The sequence below is a fragment of the Stomoxys calcitrans genome, chromosome 1 (genome assembly GCF_963082655.1).
Source record: "Stomoxys calcitrans chromosome 1, idStoCalc2.1, whole genome shotgun sequence".
Taxonomy (NCBI): Eukaryota; Metazoa; Arthropoda; class Insecta; order Diptera; family Muscidae; genus Stomoxys; species Stomoxys calcitrans.
This window is the reverse complement of record NC_081552.1, coordinates 132,519,279-132,539,695: the sequence shown is the minus strand read 5'-3', so window position 1 is coordinate 132,539,695 and position 20,417 is coordinate 132,519,279. Positions and strand designations below refer to the sequence as shown.

The following is a 20,417-nucleotide window of genomic DNA, read 5'->3' as shown; positions in this document are numbered from 1 at the left end:
TGACAATGATTTCACGTTTGTTCATAAAACCATTTACTTACATGTGTTAAATTAGTTATTTTTGGCCTTAAATTTGCAACTTCTTGATCCAGTAACGGTAGGTTCTTAAGGCGTTGATATGCATTTAACTTTAATATTACGTCATTACAGTTTATATTAACATCTCCGTTAGTGCAAACTTTATTTTCAACAGACTCCACATCTGGCAACATATTTCGGGACATCAGTAGGCTAAAGAATTATAAATTAATATAAAATGTAATGTTAATGTAATAACAATAAAAAATATAAAGTAGTTCAAATTCCATATAGAAAACTTAAAATGACGGGTCAAATAAGATATTTGTTGTATTTATTTATAATTTTGCAATTTTTAGTATTCTGTCGATTATGAAGCCACAAGATTGTAGATTTATCTGTCTTCATATAAATGGAAGCATTTTAACAGAACCCGTTTAGTCAAAAGTGATTACACAAAACTTAACTATGTTGGTACATATATATAATTCAACGAATAAAATTTTTATTCCTAGGTATAAATTGTGCATTGCTCAAGATTATTTTGTTATATTTTATTTTTATATCATTTTCACACCTAAATGGGAAAAGAAGTGCGAATGAGTAAAATACAGAGAAATGTAAAAGCACAAAAATGAAAAACTGAGTTAATTTAAGAAGTTTATGCATTCAATTAAAACATTTGTTAAAATCGGAACTTGGAAGGAATTGTTTTTATTGATTAACAATTTTGCAATTTGGATTCTCTACTCTATACATGGAACATAATAAAAATAGTATATATATATATATATATATATATATATGTATATATATATATATATATATATATATATATATATATATATATATATATATATATATATATATATATATATATATATATATATATATATATATATATATATATATATATATATAGTAGCGTTGATGATCTGTATAGTAGCGATCATTTCCCAGCAATGACGACATTGGATATTATTTCTGACACATGGGTTGATTTTCGACCAAAATACATTACTGATAGAGCTGATTGGAATAAGTTCCGTAGGAACATGTCATTGGAACAGACGCAATTTCTTTCCCCGAAGGATGTTAAAAAAAATTCGCGCAAATCAGAATGATTATTAGCAATTCAGCAAATAATTGCATACCACAACTAGGAAGAAGGTTAGAGGCAAGAATGTGCCTTGGTGGTTACGAGATATTTAATTTTTAAAGATTGAGAAACAAGGTATTACGTCGTAATCGTTTGGAGTATAGGAAGAAAAATGATATATATATATATATATATATATACAGCGGTCAAAAAAAGTATTCATCATTCAATGTTTTTTTTTAATAAGTCTACAAAAGACAATTGGAATAAAAACATATTAAACTAATGATGCAGTAGTGCTTGTGTGATATATATGTACACAATTTCATTGTTTTTAAAGAAAAAAATAGTATTTATTGGAACAAAAAGGGCCATTTTACAGCTGAACACAAAAAATTAAACAAAAAAAGTATTCATCATTGCAAAAAAACAAAAAAATAAATAACATAATTTAAAAAAATTAATACTTTGTTATTCGACCACCGCGTCTTATAACTTCTTTTAAACGGTTTGACATCGATTGGACTAATTTAGCGGTTATATTTTGGTCTATATTAGTCCATTCCTCCATTATCACCTGTTGCATTTGACTCTTGCTCGAAAAATTGCGCGTTCTCAATTTGCGTTCGAGATGTTCCCAAAGATGTTCAATTGGGTTCAAGTCGGGACTTTGAGGAGGAGTTTTAATGACTTTGGGGCAGTTATACAGCATCCACATCTTGGTATTTAAAGCAGAATGTTTGGGGTCATTATCTTGATAATATTGAAAGTTATTACCAAGCCCAAGTTTTACAGCACTATCTTTTAAATTCCTCTTTAAAATGTCAATGTAATACTTATGATCCATTACTCCATTAATAATTTCAAGATTTCCCGCTCCTGAAGCCGCCATACACCCCCAAACCATTAAACCACCTCCACCATGTTTTACAGTAGCAACTGTGTTTCGTTCTTCAAGCTCTGTATTTGGTTTTCTGTACACTATGACCTTTCCATCGCACCCAAAAAGATTAAACTTGCTCTCGTCTGCAAAAATGACTGTTTTCCAAAATGATTCGGGCTGTTTTACATACATTTTTGCGAAGTTTAGCCTTTTCACTCGGTTTATTTTATTTATAAAGGGCTTCTTACGTGCAGTTCTTCCTCTGTAACTATGCCTTTTGAGTGTATTTCGAATTGTTTGTGTAGTAACTTCCTTCCCTAAATATTCCATAGTGTTTTTACGAAGAATGGTCGCATTTGTCTTCGGAGTTTTCTGAACTTGCCGCACTAGCCAACGCACATCTCCAACTGAAAGTGCTTTTGGTCGACCAGATCTTGGTTTATTGTCAACAGTTTTCGTTTCTGTCCACTTTCTGATGATGGATTGTATAGTAGATCGTGGTCTATTTAATATTTCACTGATAGTTTTTTGAGTTAAACCATTCCTGTGGTGTTTTATTATCAAAACTTTTACCTCATCAGAAACCTCGTTTTGCTTACGACCCATTTTGACAAAAACTATATTTTCAATGAAATTAAATATTTGCTGTCAAGGGCAAAGCCTCCTTTACTAAATAAAACAGAAAAGGGGGATTCCCAAATAATATTTGAATTTGACTTTGATGATAGCACATCAATGATGAATACTTTTTTTGTTCTGTTTTTGGTGTTATTATATAAAATTGCATTTTTTGCGCTAATTAAATTTATTTTTTGAATTTATTTTAAAACATATTACGAAAAATAAACTATTGCATAAAACTGCATTATTTGTTTACTTTAAATTTTCTTCAATTACCCAAAATAAGTGAATTTATTATCAATTTTGCTAATGATGAATACTTTTTTTGACCGCTGTATATATATATATATATATATATATATCATTTTTCTTCCTATACTCCAAACGATTAAGACGTAATACCTGTTTCTCAATCTTTAAAAATTAAATATCTCGTTACCACCAAGGCACATTCTTGTATTTTGGTCGAAAATCAACCCATGTGTCAGAAATAATATCCAATGTCGTCATTGCTGGGAAATGATCGCTACTATATAAAGGGCTTCTTACGTGCAGTTCTTCCTCTGTAACTATGCCTTTTGAGTGTATTTCGAATTGTTTGTGTAGTAACTTCCTTCCCTAAATATTCCATAGTGTTTTTACGAAGAATGGTCGCATTTGTCTTCGGAGTTTTCTGAACTTGCCGCACTAGCCAACGCACATCTCCAACTGAAAGTGCTTTTGGTCGACCAGATCTTGGTTTATTGTCAACAGTTTTCGTTTCTGTCCACTTTCTGATGATGGATTGTATAGTAGATCGTGGTCTATTTAATATTTCACTGATAGTTTTTTGAGTTAAACCATTCCTGTGGTGTTTTATTATCAAAACTTTTACCTCATCAGAAACCTCGTTTTGCTTACGACCCATTTTGACAAAAACTATATTTTCAATGAAATTAAATATTTGCTGTCAAGGGCAAAGCCTCCTTTACTAAATAAAACAGAAAAGGGGGATTCCCAAATAATATTTGAATTTGACTTTGATGATAGCACATCAATGATGAATACTTTTTTTGTTCTGTTTTTGGTGTTATTATATAAAATTGCATTTTTTGCGCTAATTAAATTTATTTTTTGAATTTATTTTAAAACATATTACGAAAAATAAACTATTGCATAAAACTGCATTATTTGTTTACTTTAAATTTTCTTCAATTACCCAAAATAAGTGAATTTATTATCAATTTTGCTAATGATGAATACTTTTTTTGACCGCTGTATATATATATATATATATATATCATTTTTCTTCCTATACTCCAAACGATTAAGACGTAATACCTGTTTCTCAATCTTTAAAAATTAAATATCTCGTTACCACCAAGGCACATTCTTGTATTTTGGTCGAAAATCAACCCATGTGTCAGAAATAATATCCAATGTCGTCATTGCTGGGAAATGATCGCTACTATACAGATCATCAACGGTGTGCCAGGAACATTTTGGAAATAATGCATTAGAAACAATCCCAACATCAATATGGTCAAGGTATTACGAGTGCTTAGATGTGTGGGTGAACCGTTATTCTAAACTGCCAAATCGGAATTATCAATAAATGTCTCAATCATGGGACCTATCGTATTAGAAGATCCCCAGGGATCACAGGACAGGGGACGACACATTGATCAATAACGAGTCAAGAGAGGGATCAGTTACGGTCTCTAGGGGGGAATGTAAAGAGAAGAAATTGTGAGACTTTCTACCAATCAACCTGTTGTTGCTAACAAAGCAAAATGGTGTGGAAATGTCTATAAGCCTGTGTGGAATATTTTACTTTACAAAAATGGCAACCTCTTGGTTGGAGGAGCTACAGCTGTTTGAGAAGTAGCCGATGTACCGTCTAGGTGTAAATGGGTTCTAGTTATGATTGCACTTCATCTCTTGCAAGCATACAATATCTGGGTCAGAGTCAGCAAGTAATAACTGGATATTAGAGAAATTATTCGTGTAACCTCTAATATTCCATTGTAGAACTTTTAGGACCATTATCAAAAATCGAAAAAAACAAGAACTTCGTTTTCTCGGTTTTACATATGCGATATCGAAGTATGTCGTTTATTTATTAGATAGATAATCAGTATATGTGTACATCGGTAAGGTTAGGTTGAAAAAAGAATGCAGATATTAATCCGCCCCATGACACTATGGACATACACCTAAGCCAGTAATCGTCTTGTTGTGCGCTCTAAAAACTATAAAGTAACCTCGAAAAAGAAAATTTTATGTTAGGAATTCTGTGCTACTTACAAAATCCTTAATTGTTTTCAATACCACTCCCCTAAGTTGGTTCATGTCTGGTATTGTGTCTTCACCTAAGTACCGATATCTTTTAGACGCGAAAGCCGCGCAATTACTTGCCGCACCGATTTTACATAAGTAAACTCGTAGTCCTATGTGTCCCGTTATGATACCAATAGCTATACTGACCCCATTCTTGCTTCCTTTCAGTAATAGCCTCGTCCTCTCACGATCTGGATCCCCCATAGGATTTTCGCCGTCCTACCGACCGTTTCGCTGTTCCACAATGTTGCATGTGCATTCGTCGCCCACTCTATTAACTCGTACTGCGTCGACCCGAAAAGCTTCGGGTTAACCATTTTTATTGATCCATCCGTGTAACATGATCTTCCAGATGGCAATACTAGGGTTCCTTCAATCCAAGACTGTGCCGATGGCAACAGTGCCTCGTACTCGACTTCAAGGTTCATCTCAGGTATCCGATCGGAAACCTCCTTCCCTTTCTTCCAGGTTTCCCATCGTCGCCTCAATTATACCGCGATGGTATGACCTGCTCCCATTCTCAATTCATTCTCCCATCGCCTTAAGTCTCTTAGCCGCAGTGGCTGCCTCACACTTAATCTGTATGTCAATGGGTCGGATATCTAGAATACTCTCCAGTGTCCTAGTGGGCGTGGTCCTCATCGCTCCGCCTATGCCAAGACAACATGTTCTCTAATCCTGTTGTATGGCCTTATGTTAGACTTTTTTATCTATCGCAGTCCACCAAACTACTGAGGCGTAAGTAAGTATTGGTCTAACCACGCACCTGTAGATCCAGTGGACTATCCTCGGATTCAGTCCCCATTTCAAATCTGCGGCCCGTCTACAAAGTGCCCAACATCTGTGAGCCTTCTCAGTACGGTCCTGAATGTGACACTACCAATTCATTTCCTGTCCAAATTTACACCTAAGTATTTGACCTTGTCGGATATCGAAATCGTCTTCTTGAGGAAACGTGGTACGTTTAATTGGTCCATCGTCGTCTTCCTCGTGAACAGGCATATTTCATTCTGCTCTGGATTAACATTGAGACCTCTGGGTCTAGCCCAGTTATATGCCACATGCACCTGTTCCTTAGCATATGGTTTATCCAGTCTTTAAGGACCGGGTCCACCCGGTATGGTACTAAGGATTGGATCAGTGTATCGCTCCTCAAATTGTTAAAAGCCCCCTCAATGTCAATGCATACCGCCAGTGTGTACGTTTTGGCATCGAAGGATTCTTCTATTTTATGCACAACCTCGTGCAGGGCAATCTCCACCGACCTTCCCTTGACATAGGCATGCTGTTTGTATTTGAGCAGTTCGATGGGTGTCATACTCTTTATCATGGTGTCCACAATATGTTCTATGGTCTTGAGTAGAAAGGACGTAAGGCCTTTGGTGTCGCATAACTTGCCTTGCCGGGCTTTGGTATAAACACCACCCTTGCCTCCTGCCAGGCTTTCGGAGTATATGCAAGTCCTAGGCACGGAGTATATGCAAGACGAGGCGCCAGATAGTCTGCCTCTTCTTGTAGTAACCCCGGAAATGTTCCATCAGGTCCGGGTGACTTAAATGGTTTGAAGTTCCTCAAGTATTCCTTTACCATAAATTCCGTTATTATAACCCTTCGATCAACGTCATTATTCCAAAATTCCGGTGTCTCCGGGAGTCCCATCGTATCCTGTTGAAAATGGGTTTTCATCAAAAGCCTCAACATGTCCTCCGTTGTCTCTACTCTCACACCCATGTCGTCTACTAAAGTTTCAGTTTGAACATGGGTTTTTGAGAACATTTTTTTTACTCTTGGCGGCGTCATTAACTCTTTCGACCTGTTCAATCCCATGACAGCCGGTTGTACGCATCGGATTGACCCGATGGAATCCTCAACGGCAAGAGCTGCCGCCTCAGTGTACGTGTTTGTCTTTTTTCATCATGGGAGAGGCACATCCCGGAGTGCCTTCTCCGCACGCTTCTGGTCCGTGCCGGGATTGAAAAGAACCCCGGACCCTGGTTCTGTTCGGTGTTCTTTTCAATCCCGGCACGGATTCTGTTCGGTTTGCCAGAACCGCCTTCATCATCGGTCGGTGTCGGTGAGATGTAACCGGTGCATGGAGTGGGTACATTTCCGATCTTGCTCTGGCCTCAGTTCACTACGGGTGTATAGTCATACTGCCTATGTCGCAAGGTGCTGTGAGAACATAGCCAGTAGTGGGTCACAAGCGTCGTCGTCGTCGCCTTCTGCGTCCTCGTCGTCGGACTATGTGACACGCCCGAACTCTCCCGTACGGCAATTTACGCAACGGCAGCATCCTAGCCCAAATATTGCCAGGCCCGTGCCGGGAAGTGTATCGTTCTTGCAGTTAAACTGCAACGGACTTCGTGACAAGATCGATGAGATCGTGGACTTTATGAGTCGGAAGAGCATATTGGTCGCAGCGATCCAGGAGACAAAGCTGACCAACACCTGCAGTTTGCACAGTTGTCACGGTTACAATGTGCTACGTAAGGATCGCTCAAGGAATGGAGGGGGGATTGGCCTTCGTTATTCACTATTCCGTGCAATATAGACCTATCTAGCCTGCGCATGGCGCTAGTGACCCCTACATGGAATGCATGGGGATAGCAGTCAGGTCTGGTACTGCCGAGATAGAGCTATACAACGTGTATATACCGCCGGTTGGTATGTGTCCCGATTAATGGCCAGGCTTACAACCCCGTCATAAGTGGGTTGCTATCTGGCCATAATCGTCTGGTTCTAGGGGACTTTAATGCGCATCGCACTTCATGGCATTCTCCCCTAGGTAACGACCAGCGTGGCATAGCTTTGCCAGAGCAGATTGAAAGCTCCACGTTTTGCACGGTGAATGAGGATGCCCCCACTAGGATTACGAGGAGGTGCAGCAGCTCGCCAGACATCTCCATTGCATCCCCTGATCTCCCGAGTGACGTATTCTGGCAAGCCGTCATCTCTTTGGGGTCAGACCACCTCCCCATAATTCTCACCATCGACCGAACACCCGACTTCATAACCTCTGAGCGCCGAACGTTTATCAATCATAAGAAAGCCGATTGGACTGGCTTCAGAGAGTATACCAATCGCCGCTTCAGTGAACTGCCACCTCCCTCTGATGTGCTTGTGGCCGAGAGGAAATTCTGAGACATCATTAACGCAGCAGCCGCTCGCTTTATACCAGCCGGTCGAATACCACAAGTGCGACCCAATTTCCCGGCGCAAACAGCGGTACTCGCAGATGAGCGTGATGGGATTCGTGCTATGGACCCCGCTAACCCCAGAATCAGCGAGCTGAATCTGGAAATAAACAGGGTAGTCAACGAACATAAGCGGAATTTGTGGCTGGAACACTTGGAGCAATGTAACTTAGGCACCAGTGTAGGCAAACTGTGGTCTACTGTTAAGTCACTCTCGAACCCCGGTAGACGGGATGAGAGGACCTTAGTCACTTTTGGCGAAATTACCGTGACTGATCCGAAGAGATGCGCCAGGTTGTTCAACCGTCAATTTATTGTGCATCCCGAGAGAGACAGGGCAAGGAGGAGAGCCATTCGCCGTATTCGTGGTCTCCGAGCCGATGAACAGCCATCACAATTTACAGTGGGCGAAGTTACGAATGTCATCCGTGGCGCCAAATCATCTAAGGCGTTGGGCCCCGACGGAATCTCTACATTGATGCTGAAGAATCTGGATTCACCTGGAGTTGAGTACCTTACCACTGTCCTCAACCTGTCATTGAACACTCTTATAGTTCCCGATCTCTGGAAAATGGGCAGAGTGATCCCGCTACTAAAGCCTGGAAAAGACCCTTCTCTCACCAGTGGCAAAGACGCTTGAGGCATTACTCCTCCCAAGCCTCGTAGAAGAATTTCCATTCGGATAGCATCAACATGGATTTCGAAGACTGCACAGCACAACAACAGCTTTGCATGCCATTACCGCACGCATTTGCCGTGGCTTTAATCAGCCCAGGCCATGTGATAGGACGGTCCGCGTGGCACTGGACCTATCGAAGGCATTCGACACGGTCAGCCATGCCAAATTATTTGAGGACATCGACAACACGTCCCTCCAGCCAGGCCTGAAACGATGGGTCGCGAATTATCTGTGTGGCCGCTAGTCATTTGTGGGATTTAGGCATAAGAAGTCGAAACACCGTAGAGTGAAACAGAGAGTTCCCCAAGGTGGTGTGATATCTCCGGCACTGTTTAACCTCTACCTATCCTCCATTCTACCCCCTCTAGACGGCATAGAGATCGTATCATATGCGGACGATTGTACGATCATGGCATCAGGCCCCCACCCAAGGTCCTCAAGTCACTTGCTGGCAGCACTTGGGATGCAGACAAAGAAACCTTGTTGACCACGTACAAAGCAATTGGCCGGTCTGTGGTATGTTATGCAGCGCCAGTGTGGTCTCGTCAACTTTGTGACACGCAGTGGAATAATATTTAGATCTGTCAGAATGCCGCCCTCCGAACTGCGACGGGCTGTCTCCTCAGTTCTCATGTGGACCACTTCCATCAGGAGATAAAGATCCTACCAATGCGAAGACATAACTACATGCTGTCTAAGCAATACCTTTTGGGCTGTTATCGCAGAAACCATCCAAATCATCATCTTGTGGTTAGATACACACCGCCCAGAAGCCTTAAGGTAGATCTTCACGATCTAGAGCGTGAGGTTCAGCGCTACAAGAGAGAACCTCTAGATCAAGCGGCATATCAAGCGGGTCTGAACAACATTCATGCAGACACGGTAGCAGATGCGGTAATTGGCGGGTGAATGAAGTCCTTGGAGAAAGACCGCCTCCCATTGCACCTGAAGAAATCGACCTTCCCCGGCAAACCAGAGTAGTTCTGGCTCAATTACGTTCCGGAAGATGCACCCGCCTCAATTCCCACAGAGCTAGGAGTGATGCCGACGTGCAAGATGTATGTCCCGATTGTAACCAGGGACCGCACGATACACGTCACCTGTTTAACTGCCCGGCCAGACCCACTCGACTCAGACCCAGATCCCTGTGGACGCACCCCATCTTAGTCGCGGAGTTCCTGGGTCTTGACACTCAACAGAATCAAGCAGACGAAAGATAGAACACAATAAACTGCTACAACAACAACAACAACTCATCTGTCTCCTTCGTCGTGCACCGGATCGCTTTCTCGGTCTGCTTGTGAGCTTAGCAAAGCCATTGCTCACTTTTGCTGTCATCCCGATGCCCTCATCTCTAGATTCAGCTGCGATGACTGTTTATTCACACAGTCGCTGTCTGAATCCGGGTCAGAAACACCACCTTTACCTAAAGGCTGGGGACGAACTGTGCATCCCTCTGGTTTATCTGTCTCTTCCTCATTAATTAGTCTGACGACTAGTCGTGCGCTTGAAGCATTACTCTCGACTACAGGTGCCAAAGCACCCACACCTATAGGAGGGAAGGGGAAACGCTAAGGTCTGACGCCACCACCGCTGATGTTGAGTCTTTGGAGTCCATTTATAGCCAAAGGCTTTAAAATTTTTTTCGTCATAGGTAGTACCTATTCCGAGATACGGATATATATATTTATTTTCTTTGAGGAGCGATATAAAAACACGTCCGCTTCACTTAACGGCTACAATAAAACAATTAAAACAATCGGTAAAGAATCACCTTGGACATCATTGTGAAATTCGGACGAAGAGAAATTGTTTTTCTGCAGAGACGAATGTCGCTTCTCTCCCTTTAAGAGGAGGTCGACGGCAATTCATTGTCAAAGGCATCAGTTGTTTGTCGGTTTGTAGTATCAATTTGACCATTAGTTTTTTTTGCAACTAAATGTACTTTGATGAGAGGATCTGTTGGATGAGGAGAGTGGTTTATTGTTGTTAATAGTTTTTGGAATTGATTGTGTACTGAAACTGGAAACAGCTTTGTGTGAATTTAATGTAGTAGTTGTTGTTGTAGTTGAAATTGCACCAGCGGAGAAGGAATTATTTGAAGAGCGGTGAGATTAAGAGGTTATTAGAGGAGGAGTGGTAGAATTTTTATTGTTATGGATTTTGGATGGGGATTTTATTGTATTAATTTTTTGATGTTTTTGTTCATTATCGGACTTTGGAGTCAAAGAAGAGGCAGCTGGGATAGGCTTTTCCTGCTGAGTTGAAACTTCATTCGTTACGGCGTTAATCGGTTTATTTTTGTAGAGACGTATTGCCTCTCTCATTGAACATGAGTTTGATGATGCTGAATGTTCTTCATAGCAATTAGCACAATACAATGCAAGGAGGAGAGGAGAGTGCACGCAAATTTCTACAACCTTTTACTGTATATCCCAGCAATTGGCATTGCTTACATATCATTGGATTTGGATAATATTCACGAACATTATACTAGTTTTAATTTTTTTGCCATCAATTGTTCTTTCATATTTATTAATATCAACTACACCTTTATCAGACAGTTCGCTTGTAATCTCTTTCTCAGGGATATTATCGAGATAGGGTGCAAATATAGTATCCTTTGTAAAATTTAACTGTTCATGTAATTTAGAAGTTATTTTGCATACTCCAATCAATTCTCTAGTATTAATAATTTCGTCCGCAGTTTTTTTATCTTTGACCAACAACAAAAAACTTTAGTTATCAGATCTAGCGCTTTCCGAATAGCAACACAAGTGTATTCATCCAAAGGCTTGTCTTGGTTCGCAGCTGAAACAACTACATACCTTGGGTTGGGCGACGACTTAGGTGAAAGTGAAGGGAAATCATAAGAAATTCCTCTGTCACGTTTTTTTCTTTTTCTGTGGGGACTTTCTGCCTGAATGGCAAATTGATTGTCCCCTAAATTGGGGGGGGGGGGGGGGGGGGGGGGGCCAGAGGGCATAATGCACAAGTTTCATACAAACTATCCGATGCTCAAATATATGACACACCGAGATGATAATATAAAGTAGTAATTCACTAAAGATCTCACTAGAGCTCAGAAAAGTTAAAATCCATAAATTGTTTCAATATAGCGGTCGAGTGACTGTTTGCAATGAGTGCTAGTCGACGACTGTACGTTAGGCTAGGTTTAAGTGGCAGTCTGCCATTAGACTCACTTAGACGTTTTCGTCCATTGTGATACCACAGGAACAGAAGAAGGAAGATGCCAACTAGTTCTTCCGTTGAACCATCCAGTTTGCTTTAAAAAGCCCAACAACTTGCGAATGTTCACATCCGCTAAATCAGACAGGTTCTCAAAGTAATGAGAACCTAAAGTGGTACTCCTTCTGACTGCTAGTGCGGAACACACACACACAGAAGATCTTCTATAGTCTCTTCTTCTTCGATGTCCTCACAGCTTCTGCAAAAGTCGTTGCTGGCAACCTTTAGTCTGTCAGCATGTTTTTCAATTAGACAGTGACCTGTCACGACGGACGCAGTGACTGAGACGTATGTTCTAGCCAATGACTGCAAAGCGGTAGACCCCTTCAAGTCTAGATTAGGCCACATAGTGAATGAACACATTTCGAACCGAACACTGATTTTGGTAATAAAATTCAATGATTTGCAAGCGTTGCTCGTTAGTAAGTCTATTCATGATGAAATGTCAAAGCATACTGAGCATCTTTCTCTTTGACACCATGTCTGAAATCCCACGTGATCTGTCAAATACTAATGCATGAAAATCCTAACCTCAAAAAAATCACCCTTTATATGAGAAGTATTAGTACATCTTATAAAATATACTCTTTCAACTTAACAGAAATTGTGGTTGTGCCTTTAATATCATCAGGAAGACAACTGAGTGGCGTTGAGTCAATTAACTTAAAACTTCCGGGGTATTCTACAAGTAACTTGGTACACTCCAATCGGCATCGTTTTGTTCTCAAATTCAGGTTATTTCTTGTATTGAATCTATTTTAATTTCTTTCCAGTTGTATTGTATGGTGACCTCTATAAATTAACGACTTGAAAACATACAAACTGCAAAACATCCCTGTACAATGAGATCGTGGGGTATAGTAAGGGCAAGTTATAAACTAATTTTAAACTTTATTCTGAGCCCTTTGAAGCGATTTAAACTCATTACTCTTCATTGATGCATAAACAATAGGCAAGTAATTTAAATGGCTGTGTATCAAAGAATGGTAAACGATAATTATCGTATTCATATTAAATTTATTTTTAAATTTGTTGAATATTCCCAAAACAGATAAATTTTTTTCCTAAGGTTTCTTATATGCGTGTTCCATAAAAGATTACTTATCTTATCGTCTCACTCTCAAAAACTTCTCTTCCATCCCCGAAAATACTAAAAAGTCTTTTATTTAATGCAAATGGCCGAAATCTTAATAGTTTTGTTTTACCAGCATTGAGAACAAGTTAATAAAGGCGAATAAACTCGCAAAGCAATGACACATCTCTTTCCATGTATACCTTTAAAACTATTTCACTCTTATAAGCATAAAGAGTACATATATCATCTGCATACACATACATTTTCTCTGATAAGTCTATATTCTGGACATCGGTTAAAAATATCATGAAACGTAGCGGTTCTAAACTACTACCCTTTAGCACCCCATGCTCAACTACATTAGCACTACTTCTACAATTTCCTATTCAACATACTGCCTCCTATTTGTCAAAAAGGGCACTTAGTAAACATAATGCACTTTCACCAAGTCCGTAATATTGCAGTTTCTGTATTAAAATTTTATGATCCACCAGATGAAAGCGCTGGTTTAAGGTCAAATTTTAAAAAAACTAAGCAGCATATTCAATCTGCACGAAATAAAAAGGTTTGTGAAAGAATGTGTTGTGATTTTGGTCTATAATTACAACAACAATATTTGGATAAAAGTGCAAGATGCTAACAAAGGCTTTTGGAAAGTTGCGCTTATTTAACTTATAACAGTGAAAATACTAGAAAATCTAATTATCTTTACAAATAATTGCTGCATTTGTCTCTTGTTAAACTATTTTGTGTTTCATTATTTATTAATTACGAAGGGGTGGGTTTTGGTTAAAATTAGAACAACAAGAATTTAAGTACGACCCACACACTCACATTTGTGTGTACACATGCGCGTAAACAGCTGATAAATTGTTTGATGCCATATTAATTTTTATTTGTAAATGGCAACATTTTGGCCAAAGAAACCCAAAAAAAAAATCAAATGTGGTAACCTTTTCAAACCGCCGAAAGAACGATTTTCGAAAAATTTTCCGCAAAACAGAACGTAGTACCTGCCTATACTGTTGAATATACTCGCCAGCGAAAAGTTGCCATTGAGTGAAACGGACATGTTTTCATTTCGCTCCTCAAAGAAAAAAATATTCGTATCTCGGAATAGGTAGTACCTAATACGAAAAATTTTAAACACTTTTTGGAGTAGGGTCAAAATGGACTCCAAAGACCCAACAGCTACGTTTGCGGCGTCAGACCGTAGCATGTTGTCCTCCCCTCCTAGAGATGTGGAAGCCTTGACACTTTTAGTCGAAAGTAATGCTTCAAGCGCACTACTAGTCGTCAGACTAATTAATGAGGAAGAGACGGATGAACCAGAGGGATGCACAGTTCGTCCACAGCCTTTAAGTAAAGGTGGTGTTTCCGACTCGGATTCAGATAGCGACAGTGTCAATGAAACAGTCATCGCAGCCGAATCGAAAGATGAGGGCATCGGGATGACGTCAGAAGTGAGCGATGGCTTTGCTAAGCTCACAAGCAGACCGAGAAAGAGATCCGGGGCACGATGAAGGAGACAGAGAAGTATGTACCGGCAGCGCAAACGGGCGAAAGTGCAGGATGTTGAAAGGGATAGAAATGACATTCCAAGCACTTCTACGAAAGCTGAAAAGAGAATCCGATCTCCCGAAGAGCTCCCCGTTTTCAAGTACTCTGGGAAAACCAAGCCAGCCCTCCTGCAATGGAGACTCCAGACAGTGTACTGCGGAGGTAGACAAAGTCGGAACAGGAACGAAACAAACGCGCACGGCCTCTGAGTCTTCGTGGAGGACACGGAAGGGGAAGATGGTTGTTGTTGTTGTAGCAGTACGTTGTACACTGAGGCGGCAGCCCTTACCGATGAAGGAATCCATCGGACCAATCCGGTGCGTACAACCGGCTGCCATGAGGAAAATGGTCGCTGAAAATGGTTAGGAGCCGACCTCTTTCCCCAGAGTGGCAAGGAATCATAACAGAGATGAGCTGACTTATGCAGTCATCAATATCGGCAAGGCATCCGGTAGAATTCCACCAGATCATCGGTCCCAAGTGAGGATCTGGTTAACGAGGGGATTTTCAAACATGTGTGGAACTCATATATAAATGATGAGCTGCAAGTATAGAGGGGACATCTTTACGCTGCGTCTTGCGTCGGCGAAATATATTGACCCCGTTGAAGGCATCCACGCTCCCTGGCAGGGCGCTAAACTCGACCTGGTGAGAAAGATGGACATTCCCCAGCTCACAAAGGCGACTGTCTTCATTCAGGGATGGGGCAGCAAATTTGCGACGGAACTCATGTTGGGATTCTGGAGCAAGCAAAACAAAGGTTTGGTCGCAGAGAAGTGGGAGGCTTTCATCAGGGAGGAGAAGGAGGAGGAAGACTCCTTGTGGTGGGCATTGATCACGTCTCCGTCACAAGTTTGGCTAAGACTAAAGTCATGACTCAATACGCGAACAAGGCTTATTAAAACATCAGGCAGAGCAGCGACAGGAGTATCAATGCAGCCTAACGAACAGGGAGCCGACGAACATGCAGCCTAACGAACCATCACCTACTTCCATGAAGCCCATTTACTTAAGAGTTGGAAGACTAAGATAGGCAAAGATCGTAGTATTGAAACATCAGGGTGTACAGGGAATGGAAACTCAATACAGCCTAACGAACAGGGACCCGACGAGGGAACCATTACCGACTTTATAAAGAGTCGGAAGACTAAACTAGGCAAAGAACCTAAAACGATGACATCAGGCAGTGCAGTGACAGGAAAGTTAATGCAGTCTAAAGAACAGGGAGCAGACGATGAGATCATCACCTACTCCCAGATGCCCGTTTACTGGAGGACCAATGATTGAGGTAATCCAGATGAACCTCCACCGGAGCGAGACTGCTACATAGGCTCTGATGGAAAAAATCAGCAAGGCCAAGATTCATATTGCCTTAATTCAGGAGCCATGGACGACCCAGAATAAAGTTTCTGGAATGAACCATATCAACTACCAATTATTCTATGCTAACACTAGTACTCGGCCAAGGAATTGCTTTATTTTTTATAGAAATTTGAATTATATATTTTCCCTAGAGTTGTTAACGTCGGGAGCAACAGTGGTGAGACAGAGATTCGGTGGAGCATACCTGACATCACTTTATCTGTTATCATGATTACGATTGCACTGTCCTCTTCGGGAACAGAAATCAACCCAAAGAAAAACCTGGATCACCGGGAGATTCGCAATATTGGGAAAGAGGTTCGCAGACTTTTTAACAGAACACGTCGTAAAAAACCGGAAGTATATTGAGATGTATATTACACACGGCTCAAGGAATGCAATAAAATTACCAGAGCGGCAAAACGTACCTCTTGGAAGCTTTTCTGCGAACAGATCGATAGCGTTAACGACGCCACCAAGATGAAAAAGTTTCTCTCAAAAACCCATGTCTAAACTAAAACGTTAGTAGCCAACATGGGAGTGAGAGCAAAGTCAATGGAGGATATGTTGAGGCTTTTGACGAAAACCCATTAACCACAGGATACGACGGGAATTACGGGGACACCGGAATCTTGGAATAATGATGATGATCGCAAGCTTATCATTACAGAATTTATGGTGAAGGAATGCTTACGGAGCTGCAAACCATTTAAGTCACCCGAACCTGTTGGAATATTTCCGGCGATACTACAGAAGTAGGCAGACTATCTGGCGCCCCACCCGGCCAATATTTTCACAGCGTGCCTGCGACATTATATTCAAAACCATGGAACGAATTGTGGACCATGATAAAGAGTGGAGCATCCAGCGAACTGCTCAAATACCAACAGCATGCCTATGTCAAGGGAAGGTCGGTGGAGACTGCCCTGCACGAGGTGATCCAATCCTTAGAACAGTACCGGGGTGGACCCGGTCCTTAAAGACTGGATAAACCATATGCTAAGGAACAGGTGGATAAATTGTGTGTCCCATGGCATAAATATGAGGAGAAATTGGCACAGGGCACGCCACAGGGGGGCATTTTATGACACTCCTTGGGTGGCCTGCTACGCAGACGATGTTATAATACTTCTAAAGGGTAAGGATCCGAACGAGCTATGCAGAAGGGCCGAAAAGGTCTTGCATATGACATATAATTGGGCTAGACCCAGAGGTCTCAATGTTAATCCAGAGAAGACTGAAATATACCAGTTCACGAGGAAGACGACGATGGGCCAATTTAACGTACCACGTTTCCTCAATAAGACGATTTCGATATCTGACAAGGTCAAATACTTAGGTGTGATCTTGGACAGGAAATGAATTGGTAGTGTCACATTCAGGACCGTACTGAGAAGGCTCACAGATGTTGGGCATTATGTAGACGGGCCGCAGGCTCGAAATGGGGTCTGAATCCGAGGATAGTCCACTGGATCTGCAGGAGCTTGATTAGGCCAATACTTACTTATGCCTCAGTAATTTGGTGTACTGCGATAGAGAAAAAGTCCAGCGTAAAGATAATACAACAAGTTCAGAGAATATGTTGTCTTGGCATAGGCGGAGCGATGACAACCACGCCCACTAGGGCACTGAAGACTATTCTTGATAACCGACCCATTGACATACAGATTAAGTGCGAGGCAGCCACTGCGGCTATGAGACTTAGGGCGATGGGAGACTTGGTTGAGGACGACCTATAAGCCTTATAAGCGTCGATAGGAAACCTGGAAGGAACGGACGAGGTTTCCGATCGGATACCTGGGACGACACTTTAGGTCGAGTGCGAGACACTGCTCCCAGCGGCACAGTCTTGGATTTGCGGAACCCTAGTCTTGTCTTTTGGAAGATCATGTTGCACGGATGGATGGATCAATAGAGGACAGAGTGGGCCTGGGGGTCTACCTTGAGAACCCAGGGACTGAGATCGGTTTTAGACTGCCTGACTATAATACGGTCATGCAGGCGGAGATCCTAGGACGGCGAAAATCCTATGGGGAGATCCAGATCGTGAGAAGATGATGCTATTACTGAAAGAAATTAAGAAGGTGGTCAGTATAGCTTTCGGTATCATAACGGGAAACATAGGACTACGAGCTCACTGATGTAAAATGTAACATATGCGGCAAGTGATAGCATGTCTTGGCATACGAGGTAGGTGATAAGACGTTGGAGCATTTCCTACGTCATTGCCCGGTTTTCGCGTCTCACAGTTACCGGCACTTAGGTGAGGACACAATACCAGACATGAACGAAATTCGTCACTTAAATTTTCTGTTTCTAGTTACAACAAGCCGATTACTGGCGTATGTCCATAGCAGCATAGATTACTATCCGCACCCTCTTTTCAACCTAACCTAACCAAATCTACTTACCAGAGCCGCAGATAAAGGGTAATTTTTTAGCTATTATTTTTTGGCGACATGCATGCGTCAGTTTTGGTCCTATGTTGTAAGGATATTGATTGTTGCTTTGCTTAAAAAATCATTGATATAAACTGATTTCGTTTCATCTTTCTGCTTAAGATTTTTCTTCAGTTAAATAAGTATTATTTTAAATTTACACGACTCAAATTTAACAACCATTTTTGTTAGCAGAACTAGATTCCAACATCGAAGGATTCACACGGCCACATGGCTGTCACCCGATCAAAACACGAGAAACCAAATAGATCATATCGTGATAAATGGAAGGCATTCAACATCAATTCGGATCATTACCATATTGCAGCAAAGGTTCGCACACGTCTTAGTCTATCCCAGTGTAGAAACTGGAGGGGATCACTGAACACAATAAAAAAGTAATGGTAAGTCTTCTTCTGCAGCGTATTTCACCTGCGCTTGACAGCATTTTGCGGAAGGAACAGGCCAGGAGGTTCTTGTGCCGACTACATCAACTCTTTGCGTATAATCGTTAAAAAGTCTGTAGAACTTAATACACACCTTTATCTTTTATTCATCGACTTCGAGCGTGCTTTTCACATAGTTTCGCGAAGCTCTATGTGGAGCACGCTGCATCCCAGAAAAGATTGTGAAGCTAATTAGGAAGTTGTATAGGAATGCTGAAGTTTCAGTCCGTTTCAATAAAAAGATAGCCGTCCTTTGGGGATCGATATAGACGTGAAGCAGGGGTGCATCCTATCGCCAACGCTCTTTTTAATATTACCCGATTCCGTCTTAGAGGCGACAAATGCTAAGGCACCCTATGGCATTCGCTGGGGCCTAAACGGCTTCCTTGGAGACATCGACAACGGGGATGATATTTACTCTTTGATGGGCATAAAGGCAAAATTGGAAAACGCGGCCAAAATAGGCCTGCAAATAAACATAACAAAGACCAAGACTGTAAACGGTGATGTCATTGAAGATGTTGTTAACTTTGGCAGCAAAATAACAAAGGATGGATGATCGAAAGCAGACGTACGTGAACGTATCAACAAGGCTAGAAGCGCCTTTCTTAAATTCAATAAAGTTTGGAGTGACATCTCACATAATACAAAAGTTAGAATCTTCAACAGTAGTGTGAAATCTATTTTATTATATGGCTGTACAACTTATGCCTTGCACAGCCTACCACAAAGACTTCGAATTTTCTGTCCAAACCGTATTTCAAATGAATAATCGCAAATAAAAACAAGTAAAAAGACGTTAAGTTCGGCCGGACCGAACTTTGGATACCCACCACCTCGGGTATATATGTAAGCCATCTTTCATCAAAATCCGGTTAAAATTGCATACCTTATGTCCCATAGTAGTTATATCGAAATATGTTCCGATTTGGACCAACTACTAATAAGAATAAGTCATTGTTCAATTGTGTATAACAAAATATTGATCTTTTTAGTAGCTATATCTAAAAATAAACCGATCTGAACCATATACGACACGGATGTCGAAAAGCCTAACATAAGTCACTGTGTCAAATTTCAGTGAAATCGGATTATAAATGCGCCTTTTATGGGGCCAAGACTTAAAGTCGAGATATCGGTCTACATGACAGCTATTCAAATCTGAACCGATTTAGGCCAAGTTGCAGAAATATGTCGAAGAGCCTAACACAACGCACAGTCCCAATAAATAATAATAAATGCGCCTTTTAAGGACCCAAACCTGGACCTATCTGGGCCAAATTGAAGAAGAATGTCGAAGAGCCTAACACATTTCACTGTCTCAAATTTCAGCGACATCGGACAATATGGCCCCAAAACATAAAACCGAGAGATCGGTCTATATGGCAGCTGTATCCAAATCTGGACCGATCTGTGCCATATTGCAGAAGTATATCAAGGAGCTTAATTTAACTCACTGTCTCAAATTTCGGTG

At 41.0% G+C, this 20,417-nt stretch overlaps 1 protein-coding gene across 3 annotated transcripts in view; it reads right to left on the bottom strand.

Moving 5' to 3' along the window:
- LOC106094538 (uncharacterized) overlaps positions 1-20,417 on the bottom strand; it is a 153,981-nt gene that overhangs the window by 82,596 nt on the left and 50,968 nt on the right. For all 3 annotated transcript variants that reach the window (XR_009398766.1, XM_059370884.1, XM_059370885.1), the window contains exon 4: positions 42-231. Coding sequence is in view for 2 of the 3 variants with exons in the window: in XM_059370884.1 (XP_059226867.1) it covers positions 42-231 (190 nt within the window). In the remaining variant the exon portion in view is untranslated. The remainder of the gene's footprint in view (positions 1-41; positions 232-20,417) is intronic.